Source organism: Apodemus sylvaticus, chromosome 8 (assembly GCF_947179515.1).
Source record: "Apodemus sylvaticus chromosome 8, mApoSyl1.1, whole genome shotgun sequence".
In the NCBI taxonomy this organism is placed as follows: domain Eukaryota; kingdom Metazoa; phylum Chordata; class Mammalia; order Rodentia; family Muridae; genus Apodemus; species Apodemus sylvaticus.
This window is the reverse complement of record NC_067479.1, coordinates 111118858-111144794: the sequence shown is the minus strand read 5'-3', so window position 1 is coordinate 111144794 and position 25937 is coordinate 111118858. Positions and strand designations below refer to the sequence as shown.

At 43.5% G+C, this 25937-nt stretch overlaps 1 protein-coding gene across 1 annotated transcript in view; it reads left to right on the top strand.

Annotated features, from left to right (window-relative positions):
- Cadps (calcium dependent secretion activator) overlaps positions 1 to 25937 on the top strand; it is a 467230-nt gene that overhangs the window by 373501 nt on the left and 67792 nt on the right. Inside the window, exons 21-24 of the mRNA XM_052190346.1 lie at positions 9029 to 9184; positions 12757 to 12904; positions 21169 to 21243; positions 22130 to 22213. Of these exons, the coding sequence (XP_052046306.1) occupies positions 9029 to 9184; positions 12757 to 12904; positions 21169 to 21243; positions 22130 to 22213 (463 nt within the window). The remainder of the gene's footprint in view (positions 1 to 9028; positions 9185 to 12756; positions 12905 to 21168; positions 21244 to 22129; positions 22214 to 25937) is intronic.

Genomic DNA, 25937 nt, shown 5'->3' with positions numbered 1-25937 from the left:
GAAGGAGAGCCAATTCTACAAAGTTGTTCCTAGACATATTGTCTGGTACATGCGGACACTCATTAATGATCAAAATCACAATAAAATTAAAAAAGAAGTCCTAAGACAGTACCTCAAGCCACCAGTGTCTCTGAATTAAGATTCTTTCTCAGTTGACTTTGCCAAGACTTGGTATCCCCCTTTATAAAACAATGGCTTTTGATAACAAAAAACTTTTCATTGCTAGAATTCTTGGTAACAGGGTATGAACATGAGTATGCAGGACCACTCAAAACTACACACTCTTTTCCTCTCTCCAGCATCTAGAACAGAGCAGGACTTGGCACACAGCCAGGCTCGCTGTATCAACAGAATGTTGAGAACCTGTACAGGCTAGGGGATTATAAGAATACAAGAGGAAAGTAGAACCGTGGAGATGGGCAAGAAAAAGATACAATCTCCAGATTGGAGATTATTTATATCTAATTGGGTCTATTAATGTATACACAAAAAATGGCTCTAAATATTGCCAAAGTATGTATGCACAAATCATATAAAGAGTTGTAAGAATGTGGCTCATAAGAGCATGAGTTTCCACAGAAGGGTGGGGAAGGAACTGACTGGAAGAGCAGCATTTCAAAAGAGGCAGGGTTCACGAGGAGGATCATAGACACCAGTGGAGCATACAGGGGAGCAGAGCACAACAAAGCAGCACCCAGTGTTTGGCGTGAGCCAGCACGGGGTATCAAGGATGGGGCAAGCCTCAAAGATGTCTGAGAGGGTCTCAAATCCTAAGACATTTGGGGTTCATTCTGTAAAGGATGCTTTCTCGATGGGACATAATAGTCCCAAAGCTGTGGTAAATGACCTTACAGTTGTCATATAGAAAATGTAGGTCTACACAAAATACATAAGTAGATAAATAGTATATCTGTGGTATTAAACTTTCATAGATGATAAAAGAGATGATAGCTCAGCAGCTAAGAGCACCAGCTGCTTTTCCAGAGGTTCTGAGTTCAATTCCCAGTAACCGCATGGCATGGTGACTTATAGCCATCTATAATGGCTCTGATGCCCCCTTCTGACATGTAGGTATACATGCAGATAGAGCACTCATATACATAAAATAAATAAATCTGTTTTTTTAAAAGCCTACAAACATTCATAGAGAAGGAAGTTTGGGGCTGGGTAGTAATGAATAACAGGTTAGGAGACATTACTCTGAACTCTAGGAAGGTATCAAATAATACCCATAGCTCTGAGTGGGATTAGACCTAAGGGCAAACACAGAGAGAAGCTTCACTGTGAGAGCTCCAGGGAAAGGCAGACTACTTCATATATTCATGCAACAAATGGCTTGTAAAAGTAGAACATGTTCTGTATCTAAAAATCTGCCCCACCCATAAGCTTCAAGCAGAAATATTTGAGGGATGATGTAACCATGTCCCTTCCGCATAGAAACAGTCTTGATTAAAAACAAGGTTATGAAAAGGGCCCCATCTATATTCACTGCCATCCATAGAAATGAGGTACACGCACATCTCTAACAAATGGACAGGAGAGAGAGAGCGCAGGTGAGAATTTTGAAATCTCAGGCCCTGAAGAGTTAAATGAAAGCAATCTTTTCTGTTAAGGTCCCTGGATTGGATAAGGCTAATTTGTAATGTGTATCAGTTACTAGGATTCTAATTCTCACTTCATGTCCCACCCAGAGGCGTGACTTGTGGGTCTTACGAAGCAGTATGACTAGCTGGGTGTCCAGCAGTCACTGGAGGGCCCTCTATGAAAATAATAATTCATTATGGCTACCAGCAGCTCCCAGAGCAACTGCGTGCTATGAGAAATCATCTATGATATTGAAATATTATGCTTAAAAGTTACCTCTGATTATTACTCTTTTAGTGTCCCAGATAAAATACAAGTAACATTAAAAAATATGCTCTATTATTCTGATAAAGCTAGAAATGTCATATTTTATCATTTTAAAACTAAATCAGTAATAATATGTGCTATGTAGGATGTGTTTATTTAAGCCCGAGGTCACAGCCAAAATGCTGTATTTTTGCAAAAAAAAGTATATTTTGATTAATATGAGAATTTTTTATTTTGTATGCAAAACGAAGGTCTCTTCCATTTGTGTACTCACCATCCACTAATATGTTTAAATTAAGTTGCTTTCGCAGACACTTGTATGTTATTCATTTCGAGCTACTTATAATTTGCTCAGAATTGACATTTTAACTTTCCAGGCTGCCATCTCTAAGATCTCCTAATTCCTTGATCATTATTCAGTGTGTGTATCGTTTAATGATCACATTTGCTTATATAGCCTTACACATGTCTCCGTGGAAATCGCCAATGGATTTGTTTCATGGCAGTGTTTAAGACTGAGAGCCCCCAGGGACTGAATTCAAAGGCAAATTCCCCAGTTAAACAGAGACACATGGAAGAGAAAGTTCCATCCCCTCCCCCCTTCTACTTAATAGTGCATTTAGTTCCATTTCTCTTGCACCCACTCCCACCCCAAGGCATACTCGCACCACAGGAAATCATGGGTCTGTGAAACACCTATCTCCCGGAAAGAAGATGATACCGGGTTGGCAACTGTGCATTCTAGAGTTTTCAGTTTATAATCCAGGGCTGACTTGCCACTGGGAACATTTAAATGACTTAGTTGTGGAGGAAGACAGCCGTCTAAGCCATTCACCAGGGCCAGCGCCTTTGCTGCAGCTTTGCCCTGAAGAGCATGCCCAGAGGCAGCCTGTCCTCCAGGAGTCCTGCTAGGAAAACAGCTCACCCAGCGCAGCTTTGGCGAAACTTCCTCCTTCCCTACAAGATCCAAAAAGAGAACCTCAAGTCCTCTGCCAAAGTGCTGTCAATTTCCCCTTAAACAGGAAGGCTTCTTTCAGATGCAGAGCTAGGCTGGGCTCTACCATGCCAGTGACTTTGGCTGCATGGAACACCCTTCAACAGCCTCTGCAAGATGTTCAGCGCCAGGGTTTGGAGCAGTACACCACACAGACCCTCCAAAGAATACAGTTGATTTGACTCAAATCTCTGAACATGCTCTCGCTCTCTCTCTCTCTCTCTCTCTCTCTCTCTCTCTCTCTCTCTCTCTCTCTCTCTCTCCCTCTCTCCCTGAGAGCTCATAAAAGATAACATCGTTATTTCGTTTCTTTTGACAAATTTTTAACTTTTTATAGAAAAAAACAGCTCGTGAAATGTTCACACACACTTGTGGAGCACTCCTATCAGGAGGTAAAGCCCTGCCCTGCTGAGAAGGGTGGAGGCGACTGGCGGCCTCACAAGCAGAGCCTTTGTCCAGTTCCTAGAATCCACATAAACACGTGGGAGCACTGTGGAGCATCAACTTGTAACCCCAGCACTGGGGAGTTGAGGACTGGTGGGCGGAGCCACGTGCAGGCTAAGTGCTCTCATCTAATTGGTGAACCCCAGGCCAGTGGGAGAGCAAAAAGACCACTGGAGAGGGCTCTCTCTGTCTCTCTCTCTCCCTCTCCCTCCTTCTCTCCCTCTCCCTCCCTCCCTTTCTTCCTTTCTCTCCCTCTCCTCTCCCTCTCTCCCTCCCTCTCTCCCTCTCCCTCTCTCTCCCTCCCTCTCTCCCTCTCCCTCCCCTTCCTCCCTCTCTCTCCCTCCCCCTTCCTCCCTCTCTCTCCCTCTCCCTCACTCTCTCTCTCCCTCTCTCCCTCTCTCTCTCCCTCTCTCTCTCCCTCCCTCTCTCCCTCTCCCCCTTCCTCCCTCTCTCTCCCTCTCCCTCACTCTCTCTCTCCCTCTCTCCCTCCCTCTCTCTCTCCCTCCCTCTCTCCCTCTCCTTCTGTCTCCCTCCCTCTCTCCCTCTCCTTCTCCCTCTCTCTCCCCCTTCCTCCCTCTCTCCCTCTTCCTCTCCCTCCCTCTCCCTCCTTCCCTCTCTCTCTCCCTCTCCCTCTGTTCCTCTCCCCCTCTCCCTCCCTCCCTCTCTCCCTCTTCCTCTTCCTCCTTCCTTCCCTCCCTCTCCCCCTCCTTTTCTCCCTCTTCCCCTCCCTCCCTCCCTCTCCCCCTCCCTCCCTTCTTCCCTCCCTCCCCCTCTCCCTCTTCCTCTCCCTCCCCCCTCCCTCTCCCTCTCCCTCTCCCTCTCTCCCTCTTCATCTCCCTCCCTCCCTCTCTCCCTCTCCCTCTCTCTCCCTCCCTTCCTGTCCTTCTCCCTCCTTCTGTCCATCTCCCTCTCCCTCTCTCTCTCCTCCCCCATGCGTATATGTATTTTTAAAAAAACAACAGAAAACAAAAACCAAAAAAACAAAAAGCAGCCTTCCCAGAAGCTGCTGTTAGGCATTATTTATTCCTGGCTGTCTTCCATTCCCAGGGGCAGCTACCATAATATTAAATGACACTATAAATCTATTTATTTGACCCAAGGGTTCTAAGTAAGACCTGAATCTGGGCTTCTTTTCTTTTCCTATGTGTCTGTCTCGGTGTGGTGACATGTCTCCATTTTAATAAGTCTGAGTTTGGAAAAGAAAGTATCCATTTTTCTTCAGTGTTCCATAAAATTCCCTTGGGATAATCATTCTTCTACATGAGTTCTTCATCTTTCCTGTCCATCCCGACACCCCTTGTACAAATTCCTGTCTTTTGAAGTAGCAGTTGGAAGGCACTCAATTTCTGCATATCACCATTCCGTGCACATTCAAATCAGTGAGCCTTCCTTTTCCATTTGGTGTCTAATATCTGTCTGAAGAAATCTTCCCTGATAAGTTATAAATGAAAGTAGGCACAGCTAATGCCCTGCACCACTTATATTCTTAATAAGTATTTTAGTAATTTTGTTTTTATTTAAATATCGTTATTCTTTGAAAATGCCATACATGGATACACTGTATAAAGGTATTTTGGATTGAAATCTACTACTTACACACATTTAGGAGGTGCAGTACAATATGAGGATTCATGTGTGTTTTGGGTAGTGGTCAGGTCAGAGGACCAAGTGCCTCAGCTACCTCGCACTGTGGTTAGTGTTTTCTGATGAGCGCACGCACTCCTCTCCATCCCATTGGGAAATGTGGCAAATGATCAGTTATATCCACTACACTACAGAATGAACACGAGAGCTGACCCACTGCATCCCTTTGTCCTCTCTCCTGCCTCACCATCCTATCAATCCCCCCGTCTCATGGCACCCCAGTTCCAGCCACGGCCAGCCAGAATTCCACCAACATCAAGCTCTTCTTGTAGGACAAGCTCTAGACTCTTTTGAAAGTGGCCTTGAAGATAAGCGTTCTCTGAGACATTTCGGTTATGTGATCATTGTGCACGCATGCTCCATCAGTGTCTACACTTTTAAGTTTCCCATTAACTTGACTATTTCTCTCTGGATACCAAGTCCCTCCATCTCTAACCTGCTTACAAAATGCATTGCTCAAGTCTCCACCATTGTCTTCTGTGTAGCCAGTTTATTTACAGCTGTTGTGTGCTTCTGCTGCATCTACATTGTCACTGTGATGTCATTTTTCTTTCTGTCTGTTTCTTCCACAGGAGTTTAACCAGTAACCTACCCAATGTGAACCTACCCAATGTGAACCTACCCAAAGTACCAAATCTACCAGTTAACATCCCTCTAGGCATCCCACAAATGCCTACTTTTTCGGCACCGTCATGGATGGCTGCTATATATGATGCTGAGTGTGTATTCAGTTCACATTAGATCTCATTTAAATTTAAGTGATCTTGGCATGGATATGTATTGCTTATTTCTATACATCCTATATAACAGAGATGGAGATGGATAATTAGACATATTTTGCTGATCATGCAGAGACAATATTGTTTATTTCTGGCATTCATCATGTTTATAAGACATTTGCTATATATATACACGCAGTAACGATTTGTCTAACGCCCACTGAACACTTGAGGACTGTGTTTTACTTCCTGAATTACTTTGTAAGAGGATTTCTACCCCCAGTTTTCAATACAGGGGCCTTTGTGCAGGACTTTATGACTTTCAAATGTAGAACTTTAGGAATTATTCATCCCCAAATAATCAAAAAAAAATTCTTTGATGGGCTGACCAGTCACTTCTGATCTGGTCCAAGTCTACAAAAGAAGCTTGCTGACCTAGGAGCAGCTTTTGCTTTTTGTTTAATAATTAAATATTTTTCAAGGTCGATTAAAGACATAAGGCATTTTTCTTGGTGCCAGTAAATAGCAGGATATTGGAATGGAATGTTCAGGGACACATGAAAATTTGTGAATGGACCTCCCAGATTAGGTAAATTGCATGTGTAGACATTTCCCAAAGTCAAAGTACAGTAGGAAGCTTTGACAGTACGCAGCAAGAAGGCTTCTGAACTTGAGGATGTGAGAGTCAGGCCACACACAATTACGGCTGAGCAGTGATGTGTCTGCATTCTCGGTACAGACTCATTTTTTGCTTCCTTCATGGGAAGTCAGGGATGTGGGAGGTATTTTTGCCTAAAGCCCACGCCACTTCTTCCAAGCAAGCAGTTTGAAGGACATTGGGATTGAGTGGATATTTCTTCTTACTTAGGAAGTGAATCTTCTATTTTCCTTAGCAAGAAGATCCAGTGCCCTTCAGTTCTACCTCCATGAGATGAGATGAGAACCATGTGGGTGATTTAATAAGTGAAAGAAGGTTTACCAGTTCTCCACCTTCCTTTGATCCTCCACTTTGACCACAGCTAATTATAGGCCAGATAAGCTTTTCCTTAGAAGAATAAATTGGCACATTTTCAAAGGGAAGTGTTATTATCAAAGGAATAAAAAATGACCTGAAACTGGCAGGGATGTTTTGAAATCTCCAGCTCCCATTCATCAAGGTGGCCCTTGGCAGTTTCAGATCCACAGTTAATCCAGAAAGAGAGCAGGACAGTAAAATGACTTCTCGACCTGGTGCCCCAAAAGCTCCCTACTATTTTTAAAACTACAGTCACGCACAAGCCCACAGTGAAATCGTGAGACCAATGTGTCTGGTTCTCTCCTAGAGACAAATTCAAACCTCCAAATTTTTTATATTCAAGGAAAATTTTTCCTGAAAAATACATCATATTCATGCTAAGATGACAATATTACAAGTTCAATTAGTTAGTGTCTGTTTATTAGATTAGACAGTGTCTGTTTCAAATTAAAACCAAATAGATGAAAGCTTCTCTTAGCTTGTCCCATGCATGTTCTGTGATACTGTTTTTGAAAAGATATGAATCAAGACATTGTGATGAAGCAGATAATAGCCTCCATTCAATTAATTAAGGCATGGGTGGGAACACATTTTGGTAACTGCTCAGCAATCAAAATAATCTTGGTGCTATTGCCTTAACATTAACAGTTTATCTTAAAAATAAAAAGAAAATATTCTTTTCCTCATGTCAAAACTTAATAATAAGCTCTTCAAAGAAAAAAATGCTACAAGAATTTTTTGAAACTCTGAAACCAGATGGGTGTCAAAATGTTGTTGTAATAAATACCAATTATTGCATTCATATGTACTTAATGATTTAAAACATAAACCATGCAGTTCCAAAACGGGGCTTAGACTAGACAAAGTTGGGGTTTCTTTTTTCCCAAGCATGGGGTGGGGTGGGGGAAGGCAGAACTTCCATGGAGGGACGTGCATTCCCCCACTTTTAAATGAAGCTCACTGTAGTGTCTAAAAAGAAGGCATAGGTCCTCGGTCGCCCGCTAGGAAATGCCTGATTCGATATCTTTTCATGATCCCGGCTCTTTCCTCTGCCACCTTTCATTTTAAGGACGTGTTTCCCTGTCACCTGCTCCTTCGTGTCAGATACATCTCCGTACTGACCTGGAACTGGTCTGTTCTGAAAGCATTGCCCTGTTGGTACAGGCCGTAGGCTCGGGCTCCCTCTCGGCATGTTGGGAGTTTGCCCCTTCCTCACCCTGCAGTAGCTGTGGATGCATCTCTGCACTAGCTATATTTCTCTCTGAGGCATTAATTCAATGCAGCTGGCATCTGTCACAATAGAAACACCCACTCTCGTCTGTTTCTATAGACGATGTCAGAAGAAGTGGTAATGCATGGTGTGTTGGACATTTTATAAATTACTGTGTTAGCATTAGTGGTATGCGAGGAAGGGGGTAGGGGGCTGGCCACCCCTCAGAGTTCCAAATGGGGTGACTACAAAAGAGAAAGCCAGCCCGAGAAGGCCCAGAGGGGAAGAGGTGGAATGTTTCCCATGCACAGGCCTTCCATGGATGTCCCAGGTAAAAGTCTCTTGGATGTCACTGTACAAAAAGGAATCAAGTCCCATTTCCCTGGACCTATAGAGGACTGGGAACAATGGGGAGAGAGCCCAGGCTTGGAGACCTGGAGTATCAGAGATCCGCTGTCTACTCACTTTGTCTGTCCCAACTCCCCTCATCCTAGAGCTGCCTATGTAAAAGGCTGCTCTAGGAAAATGGGAAGGCTAGCCGCTGGACAGGACTTTAGGATTCAAGGTATCCAAGTGTCCCTGTCTCTATCTGAGTCTCCTCAGTTTTTCTCCAGATCTTCGAGAGAAAGCAGGTCCTCGCTCACCACTTTGTTAGCACTGTTTTTTTGAAACCCAAGTCTTGTGCCATTTCCAAGAGGTCTCCATTCTGGAGGAGAACTGGGGAAATGCATGAAGCCCTGGATCCTAATAACTGCATGTTATCATGTAGTTCTTATCCATGGAGACTTACTTCTCCCCCTGGTTCATAGCCTTCGTCTGAATCATCACATATGCTAATGTGGTTATTAAAAGAAGGCTGATTTTTACCATACGCTATCCTCCTACTTATAAGGAGACAACAACCTCTTCAGACATCTCGCTGGTCTGAAGCAATTGGCTGAGCAAAGTGAACTGGGTCCTGTATGGTAAAACTCAAGTTCTGCCAGTGGAGACTGCCCCCCTTCCGCCGCCAACACACGTTGTTTCGTATGTGGAAGCCACTGTTTGCCTTAAGCCTTCCAGCCCTGAGTTGTCTCTATGTTAGTTTCTCTTAAGCCCAAGGCATCTGGGTGACTTTTGATTTCTAATTTGTTTTTTTTTTATCCTACCAGTAATGGATCAGGTACCTCAGAAGACTTGTTCTGGAAACTTGATGCCCTGCAGACTTTCATCCGTGACCTACACTGGCCTGAGGAAGAGTTTGGAAAGCACTTAGAGCAGCGGCTAAAACTGATGGCCAGTGACATGATTGAGTCCTGCGTCAAAAGGTAGGAATGAGTGGCTGGAAAGACCCAGGCCTTCCTTCCCATTGTGCAGCTCTGGAAAGACCACCGAGTCCCTAGCAACGGGCTCTGATTCGGAAAGTTCTGGAGAAGGTAATCGCTAGTCCAATCAGCTCCGATAAAGACAGGTATAGATAGGGTAACCCCAGCACTAAAGAGGCAGAGGTTGCTCTAAGTTCAGAGACAGCCTGGGCTACATAGCAAGACCCTGTCTCAAAATATCAACAATTTTTAAAAGTCAGCTGGAATGCTTAGCTGCCCACAGTGAATGCCCACTAAAATGCTCTGCAGCCAGCAGTGAAATGATTTGGCTGCCCACTGTTTGTTCTGTGAGAAAAGAAGACTCACATCCATTCACGCTCATCTCTACAAACCTGACATCCTGCATGTCTGCCACAAAATGGCTACACAGTCAACATTTATAAGTAAATGGGCATGGAGAACGGACAGAGAAAAAAGAAAACGGACGGGAAGAGAAAAAAATGTACAATTCTAGAGCCAGTGTGTATGGAATCTAGGTCACTGGATTTCCAACCAAAACTAAGCCTTGGCTCCGCATCATCATCATCAATCACGTGGTGCATGAGTACCTGGCATCTGCTCCAGGGGTTAATTTTCTTGCCCTCATACTAACCAGAAATCGTCATGAAGTCATGAGACACTGCACACGTGCTTTAGCCCCCCACAGATCTTCCCATTTTGCCACTGGGGCTTAGGGTAGAAAGTGAATCCCTCTGCTTGTCTGAGCTGGAGACAGAAAGAGGATAAGAAAAGTCTTCACCCATTCAGCAAAATCCTCTGGTCTGATGTCACAGAGCAGGCCCAGAGCAGAGCTCTTGGCATACAATGGAGACGGAAAGACACCTGTCAAACCAGTAGAATTCACATCTGTATTTGATATTGTCACCACCCTGCCTATCCCTAAACACACATCCAAATTTCTTTTCTAGTTTAAAAGTATCCCGTTCGTTTTCCTCTTTCTAAAACAAAAAGAATGAGAATGAAAAATGAGAGGAAGAAAAGGGAAGGAGGAAGCAATCCTGGCTTCTCCGGGTCTCCAGATGTTAGATACTTTAGTTGATGAATAAGTTGTGAGTGATGGGGGCTGGGCTTGCCTAAGAGTGCTCCGAATCCAGCCTTTGATACCCTGGAAGAAGAAGAGAGAAATAATGCATCAATCCCGAAACCTCTTGAGGCAGCAGAGCGGTCCAGCTGCAGGGAGGTAGTCCGCAACTCCGTGAACACAGGAAAGAGGTCTGAGCTTGGGAGGCACTGCGCAGGTGCTTGCCCTTCTGCAGATCTAAAACCTGGGCAATAGGGGATCAGTGAGAGACACCTCAGAGAAATACGGAGAGTGTCTGAGGATGGGAAGCAGGTTCATTCCTCACACACCGCACCACTGTTATGTTCAGGCATAGAAAGAAGATAAGTGACTAAGAGGCAGGCAGTGGGCCTGAATCCCTGCAGACTCCTTACCCCCAAGCTGCAGAAGTCTGCCAGGAGCATGGTAGCGAAGTCACCTCCTGTCACTGTCAGGACTCCCATCTATCACTGCATGTGTATGGACGGCTCCAACATCCAGAATTTCCTCCTGCTGCTTTCTGTCGAGGCTCCAAATGTAAACACAAATGCTGCTGGAAATATCCCCTGGCTCCGGCTTTTAAGGCATAGAATGTATGTTGGAAGAACCTACAACCATTGATTATTCCTTTGGGGCAGAGTAAGTAGCCTTTGTTCGAGAACCACGTGGTAAGGACGGTGAGCTGTGGCTTTAGGCACGCAGCATTCATTTCAGACCCTCACCCGACAGTGACCATGCCTCTGGTCTCTATGGGGTCAGCTGCAAAGCATAGGCACTCTACCCTCAAGGAGTCAATTGGGTTAAGTGACGTCTCTATTCTTGGCTTTGCAGACCCCTAGAGCTCTCTCAGCCATATTCATTTTCCACATCTGCCTTCCTCTTTTCACAGCCCTGCACTCCACAGGCTAGGAACAGTTCTCCTGTGAAGAGAAATGTGAAAAGGGAAGACGCTTGCTTCATTGGAAAGGAGCGATTTAGCATTTCCATTTCTCAGATTGGGCCGGAACTAGCACATAAGCCTCGGAAGATCAGCACAGGGCCCAGTCCAACTCAGTACCCATCAGGCCCCCTTTTCACAGAGCTAGAAAATGATGTATTTTCAGCAGAGCTTAAAATGATCATCATGATTAGAGAGCTACTTCAGTGCACTGAGTCTTTAGAAGCCAAGATACATTTATCTTTAACATGATCATATAATCTATAGGGGTGTTTTGAGGGTGTTTTTTTTTCCCCTTAGGAACTGGGCTTCCAACCTTAGAAATTATACTTGGCTTCCCTACACGCGCCCAGGGTGTGCTAGCGAGCTGGCATCCTTTCCTGAGCTAACTAGTGTGGCCCTTCTATGCACCAATAGAAAATAGCTCCCAACTCCTCTTAAAGCCATGCCATCCTGGTGGCTGCATGAGCTCAGGAAGGTGGCGGTGGGCAATGCAGAGAAGACACAGATGTGCTAGATCCGAAAGGACAGATTTTAATGAAGCCGCTTACTGACCAGGTGCTTTCCCAGAGGAAATGTGAGGATGTGACCCACTTCTCTGAAACCCTTTAAAACAGAGCGGGTCCCCTTTGGAAGTAGCAAAGCCAAGAACTGGACCTCGCACCTGAACTCTAAACTATCTACATTGGGGTAGCTTCTCCCAGGAGAGCCTAATAGCGTTTCTGCTGTCATATTTTGGCCTATGTCAACATTATGTTACCCCCCAAAAAATTGGTTGCATGGAGTTTCTGTAATATAGTTGTATGCCAAAAAGTATTATTACTATCTAATTATATAAAAAAGAATATCTACTTACTAAAAAATAGTAACAATGGTAACAAAAACAAAACAAAGCCAAAAGCTACCCTGTGAGTGCTCCAAGGATGTGACTTCTCCCATTCCCAAAGACAGCCATTTTCATGGATTGATACATTTTCTTCTAATGATTCTTTAGTAAGTACAATCTATTTTTTCTAGTTTTTCAACCAATATAATAAAATTGATGAACTTCAAGAAGAGATTTTTTTCTCTTTTCAAAACCAAAAGAAAAAGGAAACAGCAATAAGGGTCATTTAAGCTTTTTCTCCACACTGGAGTTTTGAAGATGAGAAACTGCCTGCTTCTGTTTTGTTTTTGAAGTGAAGTACTTTGAGGTAGGCACTTGCCAATGTGGGAGAGCTGCATATGTTGTAATGCTATAATCAGGTTTTTTTGATTCATTTATTCTCCTACAATTAGGGCTCTCCATACCATGTAATCTATAGATAGCACACAGAGCTACAGGTGTTCTGTGAATTTCTGAGGAAGAATGGGTATGCACAGAAGGCTGTCCACATGAAGATGCCCTTCTTAAAAGGGGAAGTCACATGTATGGAGTCATTGTGGGTTGAAAGTTACTAGAGCCTTCAACTTCCCTTTTCACCAATCTCTCAGGAAGCATCTCCTCTACCTCCTGCCATCTGAATGCTGAATTGGTTTTTCCCTACTTTGTTTTAATAGAACCAGGATTGCATTTGAAGTTAAGCTGCAAAAAACCAGTCGATCAACAGATTTTCGAGTCCCACAGTCAATATGCACCATGTTTAATGTTATGGTTGATGCCAAAGCTCAGTCAACAAAACTCTGCAGCATGGAGATGGGCCAAGAGGTAAAAAAAAAAAAAAAAAAAAAAAAAAAAAAAAAAAAAACTTCCCCCTTACCCTTTCCCCTCCTCTCTCTCCCCCACCCCCACCCTTTCTCCCTCACCCTTCCCTCTCCCCTCTCTCCATTGACCATATAGAAGAAAACTTCACAAATTCCTTCCCAAGTCTGCTAGTTTTAGAAATACATTCTTAACATTTGCAGATTAAGCCATGGATAAGCATTCAGTATCTGTCAAGTCAATTTCTGAGGCATGTGCTGATGAGCGTGCCAGTCACTTGGAAGTGGTTCTTGGCTGGAGTTCAAGTGGTCGTAAGGTTTCTTTAAGCTAAAGGATGTCTGGTGACCTTATTTATTAGGCTATTCTCTGTACCAGATATAGGAGTGTCCAAATGAATAGTCTCTTCCCATGAGTAGTATATCTTAGCCCTTGAACATCTGGACAGCAGGAGAAACCCAACTAACTTCAAGCCACTCCCAAGCTATGCCAGTAGGTTCTGCAGGTCCAAAGCAAGGTTCAGGCTTTCAGTTTTCCTTAGAACGAATTGATTGTGAATCTTCCTGACTAGAAGTTTACTCCTTCGCAGAGTTTCTGATTCTAAAGTCAGATTTAAAATGTGAAGGAGAAGGAAGCAGCAACTTGGACTTGATTAAAGACGATCATGATCACTTTTCCCCGATGGCCTTAAGCCAGCTAGATATTCATATACCAATTTAGAATTAATTCAGTAACATTTCTGGCAACTCTATACTGTTGCCAATTGGCATAAATTGCTCCTAAATCAGATCTTTCGATACCAGCCTTACATGCTCTGAATTTTTACTAAATTATATTTGCTCCTTGTTCGTTATTTATTTTCTCCTTCGGCACCTTCCATTTTATATGTGGGTTGCTGGTGTTCTCTTCTGGCAAGATCTCCTCCAACCCTGTTTCCCCCACAAGTGAGCTTCCTCAGCCACCCCTGCTAGCTTCTGCTCTGGCTGATTTCCTTTGAGCCTCCCCCACAGAGTTAAAGTTCTAGACAACGGAGTCAATACAGAGCCCTGGGTTCTCATCCCCAAGCCACCTGTACAAAAGAGTCAGAAAAGTAAGTGCTCTACAAATGCATTGTGCATCAACCTTCCGGAATTCTCTGGAGATTCATCTCATAGTTCAGCTTGTCTGCGCTGTGTTAAAGGAATTTAAACTTCTGGAGGACAATTCTTGAGGAAAGACATCCAAGATGTCCTCGGGCATCTCCCACACATGCATGCACCAGCACACATATATGAGCACATACGTACCATGTACATACACACATGCCCCTGCATAGACATATAAATGCTCGTGTCTACCAAAAAAACTCACCCCACTTACTCACAGGCATTTAGCCACATTGGTGGCTATCCTAGAAGGCACGTTTAGGAAGCTGTGACCTAAGACTCCTAGTTGTCTGAAGATATGACACAGGAACAATTGGCAACAAGGTTGGAACAATGGGAAGGGGGTCCTGGGTTGCCAGTCACCTGGATAAGTGTTTTGAGTTGTGCTGCAAACTGGACTTTGAGCCTCAGTTTTCCCATCTGTAAAATGATATCACTGATATACTTTTATCTGGCCTATTTTAGCTGCAGAATCACTTTTTTATACATTATCCAGAAGCCTAGCACACAAAAACATAAAAATAGAGTAGATCTGGATGGGGGCACCTTTCCTCTCCATCCCAGCACTTCTACACACTACTGCTTGCCCACGCTTCCCTGGAGGATTCTGAGATCTATGGTTTTCACAGAGCCCACTTTGCAAATCTTACTGTGAGATCTCTAAATCATCACATCTAAGCCATTAAAGATCCCTTTTCAGTTTATGCTTTCTGGAATGGTATCACTCTGGAATCTCTCTCCCCTTAAAGCCTCTACTGCTTGTGTTGTTGCTGCTGCTGCTGCTGCTGCTGCTGCTGCTGCTGCTGCTGCTGCTACTGCTGCTGCTTCTTAAATCACAGAGGTGCAAATCAGATTCACATAGGATTTACCCTTCAAAAATATATATTCCCATAGTTGTATTCCCATGGCAGCCATCACAGTTAATCTTATGCCATGTTCATGATCTTAAAAAGAAACTCTCAATAGCCAGTGTTCTATCTGTATTCCCAGTTCTAGGTTATCTTCAATCTATATTCTGCAGCTATGCCTATTTATGTTTTTAGTTTTTTTCTATAAATAAAAACCAAGCAGTAGGTGGACTGTAGGTGTCTGACTCCTTTTATTTAGCACAATGTTTTCAAGATCCATGCATATTGTAACATGCACTGGATGTTTGTTGATCCATCTATTTGTGGTTGAAAAAGAGCATACTATGGATGTTCATTCTATTTGTGGTTGAATAATATTCCAGGATATATATCTTTGCCCAATTTTTGGCTGGGTTATTTGGTAGAGAGAGAGAGAGATAGATAGATAGATAGATAGATAGATAGATAGATAGATAGATAGATAGATAGAGATAGCCTTTTATATATATATATATATATATATATATATATATATATACATGTATATGCCTCTCTTCCATTCTGTTTCAATTTTTTTAATATATACATCTTCTCTGTGATATCATAGTATCCTTCAGAGCAAGAACAAAAAGAAAGCAAAGGGTTTTTTTTTAAAGGCTGGGGTCCAGTTTGTGAATTTCCTCTCAGACCTTTTGAGTATACATCATGTCTAAGATTCACAAAAATGACCTCCCTCCTTAGTAGAAGAGAGTGGATATCATAGATCTGACTTCTCTGCAGACATAGGAGGTGCAAGATCTCCTCTCCAGGTTGATTTTCTACTGTCTTGTTAAGGGGCTACACTCCTTGAAGAGGTAGCTAAACAAGCCATGTCACTCTGAGCTCAGTCCTGGAGTTCTGGGGATAATTATGAGAATGGGGAGAAAGTGAAGTTGTTTAAACTCCGTTGAGAATCTCATCAAAGCTATGACACTATTTCCCAGGAAATATTTATAAACAGTATTCTTATGCAATTTCAGGGGACCAATAGAGTTTCTTAGTCCAAACCATAAATCCTTGTTAAAGAGAACTGATACAATATAATAAGGCCACCCTTGTCACGATGACTCTGATTCTCATGGTCACCATGAATTATTCTTGGCTAAACTAAAATGATCGTGGCTTAACGTTGTAGTCTGGTTTTCTAAAAGAACAAATTGTTCAGGAAGTAAATCATTAGATCCTATGACCCTTCATCTTATCTATCAAATTGTGTGCTCTTGAAGAAGCCACCAACCATTGTTGAGTAACACATAAGATCCAGCATGGACTACATAGCTATTTTAAACTATTCAGGCTTTTGACAGTGTAGAGCTAGTCCTGAGACTGTAAGAGTAAAGAGTTGTAGCACTTAGCGCCTAAACACTAGGATGTATTTATTCTGGGCACAGAGTTCAAAAGTAGAAAAGACTGCATATTTTTTCTAATTCAGCACTTGTTAGATTAAAATAATAACTGAAGTTTGTGCATATTTTCCCCAGAAATAATACACACATACCCAAGATTAAAGCCCCATCTAACACTGTATTTGAATCTTTTGTTCTTTACCTAAGGGTATTTGTTTCCATACAATAAGGCCTATTAGGATTTTCTTCTAAATGTAATAAGCCAGTGACACCTAAGAAACCAGTATGTGTGAAGTGAAGCCTCCTAGTATAGTCAAAAATGGTCAGGATGAAACCAGTTGTGATTGTATTGCATCTCCAGGGACTGGCATGTCAGCTGTGACCTGAAATGCTCCATATTATAAAAAATTGTGAGTCTTATCTTTAAAGTAAAATGGGGACTTGAGTAAGATGACTGGCAACATTCTAGAACTGAGATAAGGACATTTGGAAACCATCCGACTTCCACCCTCATGTGCCGTGTGCTCTGGAATACCAACCATTAAGCCTGTATTACAGAGCTAGTTTCTAATTCTGGCTACCACCTGTATTCCATCTCCCTCAACCTGTTTTGGGCTAGGCACTAGTGAGTCGATACAGTCTCCAGTTTTACAATCACTTCCTGAGTTTCATCACTGGGATAAAGTCTCATCTAAAGGCAGCTGTTGAGACATTTGTTCACCATACTTTTCCATCTTAAATATTTATTTTTTCATTAAAATTTGTGAAGTACCAATAGAGAGGAAATTGTGTATTAAATAGTTTCTCACTTGGCCTAGTGTGTTTTCATCTCGTTTCCAAGGTCAGATGGTCTTAACAGAAAGATAACGTACACACAATCTGTTCCATGACAAGGCAAAATGTGCAGCGCAGGAAGTCAAGTGGGAAGCTTTTGCCGTAGCAGGCCTGGATTCACAGTCACTTAGCCCATCAGATGCACCACTGAAAACCTGTGCTTCCCTTAGTTACTACTGCCACGACTTCAGGGTATGGGTCAAGTGAAGCCAAGGAGACACAGAGAAATGCAAAATCAGCTAGGGCACAAGTAGAATAGGATACAGAGGCGGTTTACAAAGGGCCTCCTGACAACATCTAGCAGGGAAAATGGGAACTGGAATGTCCCTATGCACACGTGCCCACACGTTATGAAGCTTCCCATTTGCCCAGACCAATAAACTGCCCAGAAAGAGAACAGAGTAATGGAGGAGGTCACTATGGTTCCAGAAAAGCAAGTTAGTCAAAGAAATCGCCTATGGCAGGAAAATCTGGCAAATGGAGGATGGATTTTGTCATTAACTAAATAGCAATGGAGAATTCTTTGATATCTAGCACTTAGCAACATGATTTGCAGTTAGTATTAAGGCATAATTGCCATGCAGTGTATAGAGCTCAGATGTGTTTAAAGAAATGTGTACAACCATGTAACCACATGCCAATAGATTTTAATGTGAGTCCCGAGGGAAATAGTCAAATGGCCATGTTGCAATTCCCTCTTCTTCTTCCTCTTCCTCTTCCTCTTCTTCCTCTTCCTCTTCCTCCTCTTCCGCTTTCCTCTTCCTCTTCCTCTTCCTCTTCCTCCCCCTCCCCCTCCTCCTCCTCCTCCTCCTCTTCTTCTTTGAGTCAAATTCTTACTCTATAGCCCAGGCTATCCTTAGACTCATAACAATTATAGCATTATAGGTACGAGCCACCAAACCAGTTCTACATAGCTTCTACACTGTGTATTCATGTATATTCATGTATTACATCAGTACTAGGTCTATGCCAATCCTATATCCAGAATATAATTCTAGTTCCACGGCAATGATAGGAAAGTAAAGTGGCAGAGATAATGTGCTTAAGTTAATGCTGAAAAAGAGAGGCAGAATAACCTATAACAAAACACTTCACTTTAGGGGAGAGAATGGCTCAGTCCAGAGAGTGGTTGCTGTGCAGGCCTAAGAAGGGAAATTCAATCCCCACTATCCACATAAAAAGCTGGATGTGTATATGTGTGTGTATGTGTGTGTGTCAGTGTATGTCAGTGTGTCAGTGTGTGTGTCTATGTGTGAGTGTATGAGTGTGTGTGTGTCAGTGTGTGGTGTGTATGTGTGTGTGTCAGTGTGTGTCAGTGTGTCAATGTATATGTCAGTGTGTCAGTGTGTGTCTGTGTGTGAGTGTGTCAGTGTGTGTGAATGTGTGAGTGTATGTTAGTGTGTGTGTCTGGGTGAGTGTGTGTCAGTGTGTGTGTCAGTGTGTGTGTGTGTGTCAGTGTGTGTGTCAGTGTGTGTGTGTGTGTGTCAGTGTGTGTGTGTGTGTGTGTGTGTTTGTAATCCCAGCACTAGGGAGGCTGTGATAGGAGGCTACCCTCGCCTTCTTAGCAAATCAAAACCAATGAGAGAGAGAACTTGTGGACAGCTCCTGAGAAATGACACCCAAGTAGTCCTCTACAAGCATGTATGAGAATACACACACACACACATACACACACACCATCCTTTATTTTGTAAACAGGTGAAGATATTTATTATATCAGGGAGATCACAATATTTATGCATAGCAAAGGGGAGAGAAAGTGGGACTACATAATAATCAACACATGAAGGCATCTTATGCCTCAACAAGCCACAGGGTTTCCACCTTATGTCCAAATGGAAGGACGTGTTCCTCTTAAGAGACAGATTATCCTCTTCGGCCCCTTAGACACAAGACACAGGTCTGACCCTGTCTTCATGTACAGAGAACAAGCCCATCCGCTTTTACCATCTCCATCGGGGTTTTTAAGAGAACATTTTTAATCTCATTGGTGTTCTTTGGTTAGAAGCCCCTCGTGTGATATTTCATCTTGTGCTAACTTTCATATAGCAGCTCTTCTGGATAAGCATAATATCCTAGTTATTTTAATAAATGTGATTCAATTACAGCAATCCAAAGAAAGCCTAGTGAAACAAGTCAGTCATGTGACAACAGAAAGTAGGGATATGATTCTGGGTCCTATTTCAATAGCTAAAAATGAATTTGGAACCCTGTCAATATTCCCATATTCTTTTGATTTAACATTCTTCTTTGTGACTCTAGTACAGAATTCTGTGAATTCTTTTTTTTTAATTAAGCTTTGGTTTATGCTATTTACAAGTAACCTTCTTGAATCTAGCAGGGCGATCAACAAGGGTTCTGATTAGTCAGGACAAAACACGATGGGCCATTTGCTTGGTTTTTCCTTCAGTCAAGTGGAAGGAGGGGGAGGATGACTTGGCGATGGTGTCCTCTCCGTCTCTTTGCTTTGTGGCTTCTTGAGGCACTTGAACACATGATAATATTTGAATTGCAATTACAGTTGGCAAAAATGTTTTCACATTTAGATCCTCATTAGATCTTCAAAGTTGATCTACGAATCTGATGTGCTCAGGGCCGGGAAGGGGCTTGGACCCTTAGTTCTTAAGGGACATACGTAAAACGCACGACAGCCAGGAAACAGCTTGTCATCAGGTTTCCTTTATTGTCATATTCTTATGACCCATTATGGATACATTGGGTATGTTCATTTGTGAAGATATAGGAGAAATACATAGAATAGTCAAGGAGAGGTACTTAGTGTGTCCACTGCCTTAAACACACACACACACACACACACATACACACACACACACACAGAGAGAGAGAGAGAGAGAGAGAGAGAGAGAGAGAGAGAGAGAGAGAGAGAGAACACCATTCAACTATGTGTCTCCTGGATATTTTGAGACACGGAACTGAAGACATGTTCACCAAGCCCCTCTGCCCTCTGGAGTTCAGCAGTCTATATTTCTATATTAGCCCCCTGCTCCCCCAGTCCAGGTCATCATGCTGTTGCCTGTAGTGGGTTTACAGATAAGGAGCCTGAGCTCACTATGTAGGCAGTATGGCTTCTGGCCCTTGCTCTAGGACATTATCCAGGTCTTCCAAGTCTAAAATAGTGCCTCATTTGCTTGCTCCTGCCCGGTCCCCCTGCTTGCCAGCCAGCAGTGTGACAGCACATTCCCCCCGTCTTGTTTCTGTATGTCTTCACAGCCTTGGAATGCTTTATTTAATTTTCATCTTTCTGTGTGTCCTTTTGTCCTGATTTTTATTTGCACTGTTCCTTTTTCTTTTTTGTTCCTAATTAATCCTCCTCCTGAAAGTTTGCTAAAGAGTGGGTAAGTGCATTTTTCTTTCCAAATAACAATGTTTTTGTATTGTTGTTTTTATGTTACGGAAATACAAAATAATTCAAATGGATACTAAAATGTTCTAATAAATGTCAAGGAGCTGGCATATAATAACTTGTGTTGAAATTGCTTTTCCTTCTCCCCTGGCATCTGCAGCAGATTTTTGTTTGTGTGGGGGTGTGTTTTTACATTACTATTTAAATTTAATCGACAGCACCAGTTTGAAAAAATTGGAAAAACTTAGCTTCAGTCTAAGCATAAGGTCTAACCTGAGTCTGCTTATTGATGAACAGAATAAAAGGGGGGGGGGAGTGTGGCTTGTCATGATGGTTCAGAAAGAGACACTAGCTGGCCTCTGGGTCAAGACTGTAGCTAAAACTGATGCACTCTGAGGCATATACCAAAAATAATATAAAAATAAATAAAATAAAATATAATACCTAGCAGGTTTTTATAACATTGGTGTCTTAGTCAAATTCCCTTTGGAGGGACAATGAGCCTGCTGATTTTTTTTAAGTGTTTCAAGTCTCTCTATCAAAGAGATCTGACTCTTACAGCTGCTTCTAGGACTGTGCAAACAAACTGGATCTGCAGGCCAGACTTTATTTATAGATTCTGTTCTAAAAACCAGGGACACAATGCCTCACTGTCAACTCCCTGACATGCTAATATGCATTTTTCTGTCTTCTTTAGCATCAATACCATTCAAAAATAGATGAGCTAATTGAAGAAACCGTTAAAGAAATGATCACGCTCTTGGTGGCAAAGGTAACCGTCAGCTTCAGGTGAAAGGGGGCACTGTCTATGTTGCTTTGTTGTGTCTGCAATTCCATTAAAATGTAACACATTAAAAAGTTGAGCTGGATACTCACATCTCCCAAGAAACAGGATTGTACATCACCCAGCCCCAGCTTGCGAGGATTTTCCGATGTTCGTGAGCCGTGTGAAGATCAATTGATAAGGCGGCATATGTTAACTTAATAAGAATGTGTCCCCAAACGCCGTGCTAGGTTATGCGGGAAATGTTTGTTTGGTTTCTCAGCACTGACAAAGTTAGATTTTAAAATACACAAAATGAAGCGGTAATAAGGAATTCTGCCATCCCGAAAACCCCTTTCCTCTAGTTTCACATGCAGTGAGAGTCATAATAACACAGAAAAGTCAGATAAAGCTATTTCAGTCACCCTCATGAATTATAGAATTTTAACTAAGTAATGCTGAATGGGAAGACATTTATATTTGCCAGTGCTAAACTTCTGTTTCCCCCAAATTACTGATAAAATACAAATAAAAATAGATTGGATTAAATGTAGTGCTAATATGTAATGTAAAGACTGCTTTGCGCAGTTTGGGATTTCGAAAAGTGCATTTAATATTATCGCATGCTATATGCAACTCAATAATATTTTGTCACTTTGCACTTCTGTAACACTCCGTATTTGCAATCACATAATAATGAAGAGAAAGCCGGATAAGTCAAATATTGCCGTACAACGACAGTCTTTTCCTTCCTCCAAGTGAGAGTTTAAAATTTGGAATACAGAAACGAAAAGGGGGCTGAGTCCTAGCCTCTAGGTGGCTGGGACACGCTGTTCTTTCTTGTAAACAATTACAATTTGAAATAATAATTTTTTCCTTTTTGCTGTTTTACTAGTTTGTAACTATATTGGAAGGCGTACTGGCAAAGTTATCCAGATATGACGAGGGGACTTTGTTTTCTTCTTTTCTGTCATTTACGGTGAGTAAATGGAATCTTCCTCTTCCTGGTTGTTGTTCTGGTTCAGTTGTGGTTCTGCTTGGGCAAGAGGTGATGTGTGGTTTCGCTTGGTGGTAACTGTGTGTTAATTACGTTCAAGCACTAATGTAGCATGTTAACACTGGAGAAGAGGCAGGGCATTCATTGCCTAATGGCCGGTAAGCTGCCCAGTTCCACGGCATCTGGGAATAGCCTACCTTCAACTGCCTTGGCTGTGGCAGGAAATGCAATGTGGGCCACCGTTATTACCAGTAAATACTTTTAGGAATTGTATATGGTGACCTTCAGGTTAGCTGTAACTGCAAACACCATTTTTATGGCCTTTACACTCCTAGTGATGGTTTTCTTAACTGAGTTAGTTTTATACAGTTCAAGTCCAGGATACCTCATAGAGGGAAGAGACTCCATCTCCCAGTGAGTGTGCTTGGTACACAGCCTCAGGCTGTGGGAGGGACGGTACGGGGCCTCTATAGAGCAGAGGTGCTTGCAGCCAGTGTGCCTCCTTAGGAAAGGAGTTCTGTCATTCTTCCTGCCTGAGCTCAGGAGCTGTTTACATGTCCTTTCCAAAGTCTTTGAATCTCCAATTCAGTGATAAACTTGTGTAAGGCCAAGGTCAAAGGTAAAGGAGAAGGGAAAACGGGAGGCAGCAGATTTCTGTGAATAGGTGATCGGGGGGAGAGCCATGCATCCTGCTTCCCCCCTAGTTCCTGGCAAGTTGGTACAGTAAAGTTGTTAACGGGTCCTAGGCTGTTTTAACAACAGTACAAGAACAGCAGTTGGCCTAGGAGCCTTTTTTTGTCTGTAGTAATCTCCCGAAGTGAGCATCAAATGCCAGACAAGACCCAGAACATCATCATGGGTCCGAATCCTTGTCTTTGGGATCCCTGGGAACTGAGTTCAGATCCTGCCACAATACTGGCCAGATATGTGAGCCTGAGTAGGTTTCTGAGCCAAGTTTTGTCCTGTTAGGCACGAGAGCCGGATAATATCTCCCATAACGCCATAGTGTGAGACAAAAGCCCCGTGGTCTGAGCTTGTAGTCAATTAAATAGCATCTTTTACAAGTAACGAACATGATTATAAGATACAATCATTCATGCACACAACTTCTTTCCAGACATGTCCTAAAAAAAAGGAGTCAATTTATGAATAAATACACCCTATTTGGACTTTTCCTCAGCCCATAGCTTCCTCTTCCTAGGAATTAAGGCAGATGTTAACTGATAACATTTCAGGCCATTGCTAGCCAGCATTCATCTGCAGCACACCCAGCTTGTTTCGATGTTTAACTCTGACCTTCCCAAATATAAAGATAGACTGAGTGCAGAAATGTGACGGCCTTCATCCCTGCTGATCATTGTCAGAGTGAGTTGATTGGGAAGGGGACAGTGCAAAGAAACATTGCATCCAGTTCCACTCTGAGAAACTCTCTGTAATGTGTCATATCTACAAAGAAACCTACCTAGGCCACTCCTTTGACCCAGAGAGGGGGAGTCACTTGTCTGAGGTGACATAGCAGTACGCACAGAGTGAAGGCAAGAAGCCAACTCCCCGGCCAGTTCCCCACCACTGAGTGGGCCCTGGACAGAGTAGGATTCCGCTGGCACATGCCTGCTGCTGGAAGGCAGATGGGCTCGTGAGTGGGCAGGATGCACAGAGAAGGATCCAGGGCACGGAGCTGGGGACAGACAAGGGCTGGCCCCCTCGTGGCTCTGGTGGAGACGACAAGGAAGTGGGTGGCATAAAGTGCAATATCTTTGCAAACTTCTCCAAGTGCCCAGGGATTCTTGGCTTGATACTTCATTTTGAGCCAGTGTTTTCACAGCAGTGTACTGGAACCCATGACCCAAGGAAGGCCCTTTGCTGTTTATGGATTCCACTTTTGTTCCCGCCAAGACCCTCCTCTGGGATGAACTCCCCAAAGGATTTGTTAGCAACTGGCCCAGTAGCAGCCAGATGAAGAATTCAGAATCCCAGGAATTCCCCCGGAGAGCGGAGAGCGAGAAACCCAGACCAAAGTGTCCCGTGATGACTTCCCAGTTCCGCTTCCCATCTTTCTCCTCGAGCCTACGACATTTTACAGCCTAGAGGCATGCCCAGCATGACACCACCACTCGGAGCATTCCAGCTCTGTTGCTGGGCCTGGAACTTTCCTCCTTATGATTCCCCTCCCACACACTTGGCCACCTCACGGCCACAAGCACCCACTTCTCATTTGCAGCCTGTGATCTCACTGCCTGCCAGGATTCCAGTATTAGAGATGGGAACTGAACTCAGAGGTAGTGAGAATCTCTCTACACTTGGATTCTGAGTTCTTGCCCACATTGCAGGGGCCTCTGAAGGATGCTGGCAGCCGGGTGCTGTTAACTTCCTGGGGGAGCAGGATGGAGGTGAAAGGGAATAGAGGTGAAAGGGGCGGGGCAGTGGTGAGGGGTGGAGTAAGCAAGAGAGCTGGGAACAAGTGCAGGACCAGCTGAGTGTGTTCCAGGACGCGGGCGGACAGCGGTGTGCTTGCTTTAACTCTGCTCCTATTTTCTGATTCCATTCTTTGTGCACTTACCACATCCCCACCTCAGCGGGGCTGCCAAAGACAAGCCATGTGCTCGGCCCCCCAGAAAGCTGACGCGCGTATCGACAAATATGCCACCCTGTCCCCCCTCTCTCTCCTGCTGAGCGCCTCCTTTGCTGGGTGGGCTTGATTTTGTGGTCCAAGCCAGACATTTTGGAAAACGTCTGCAGTGGCGCAGAGCAGGCAGGAATATTTATTTCTCATCTCCATCTGCATTGCTTCCTCTCTTGGAGAGGAGCTGGGGGAGGAGGGCGGATGAGATGTGGCTTCCTCGTGCCAGCCCGAGAGGCGCCCAAGCACACCCTCCTCGCCTCCCTCAGGGGCCTCAGTAGCAGTAGCAGCCTGGGACTGAGGGAGGCAGGCGCCTCTCGAACTTTTCAAAGATCAGCCCAGTTGGAAGATATAGTTAGCAACCATCCACCCATTTTCCTTGCCTGCAAGATGTGCTTTTATGGCAGATGACTGTTTGGAAAGGACTCTACCTTGTGGGTAGCCTCAAGATGCTGTTCTTTTAGGAGGCCATAAGCCAGGGCACGAAGGTGCCCAGGTCCCTTTCTCATAGCATTTAAACACATCACTCACCCTCGTCCAGGGATTGGCAAGAGTGCTGCTCCTGAAATTAATTCATGTACCCAGTCGGTCACCCCAAATCCCTTAGGAAGCCCCTATATGTCAGGTGTTGCGACAGGTGCTGGGGTCACAGCAGAGCTGCAGAGGATACCCTCTGCCCTTTGGAGCTTACATTTATCCAAGGGGCCAGATAATCAGAAAGGAGAAGATCAAGTGGAAGGAAATGTTGTCTGGGACATAAGCGAGAGAAAGAGGAAGGGTTGGGGAGAGAGTATTTAAACCAGGACAATCACTCAAGATCCTTCTAGGGACCATGAGCAGAGATTCCGGAAGCCAGCTGTGAACAAAGAGGAGGGGAAGGGACAATGTCAGAGGCAGCAGTCATCACCAAATGGCTACAAAACATGGAAGCAAGAGACATTTCTGCAGCATGACTGTATAGAGTGTAGTAGGGGGTCTTAGAGATGGAAATTGGTTTGGAGAGGTCAAAGGGGAAACTTTGGTGTGATATGTTGTCCTGAAGACTGGAAGAGATGTGAGTCCCAAGCTTAAGTCAGATTCAGAAAG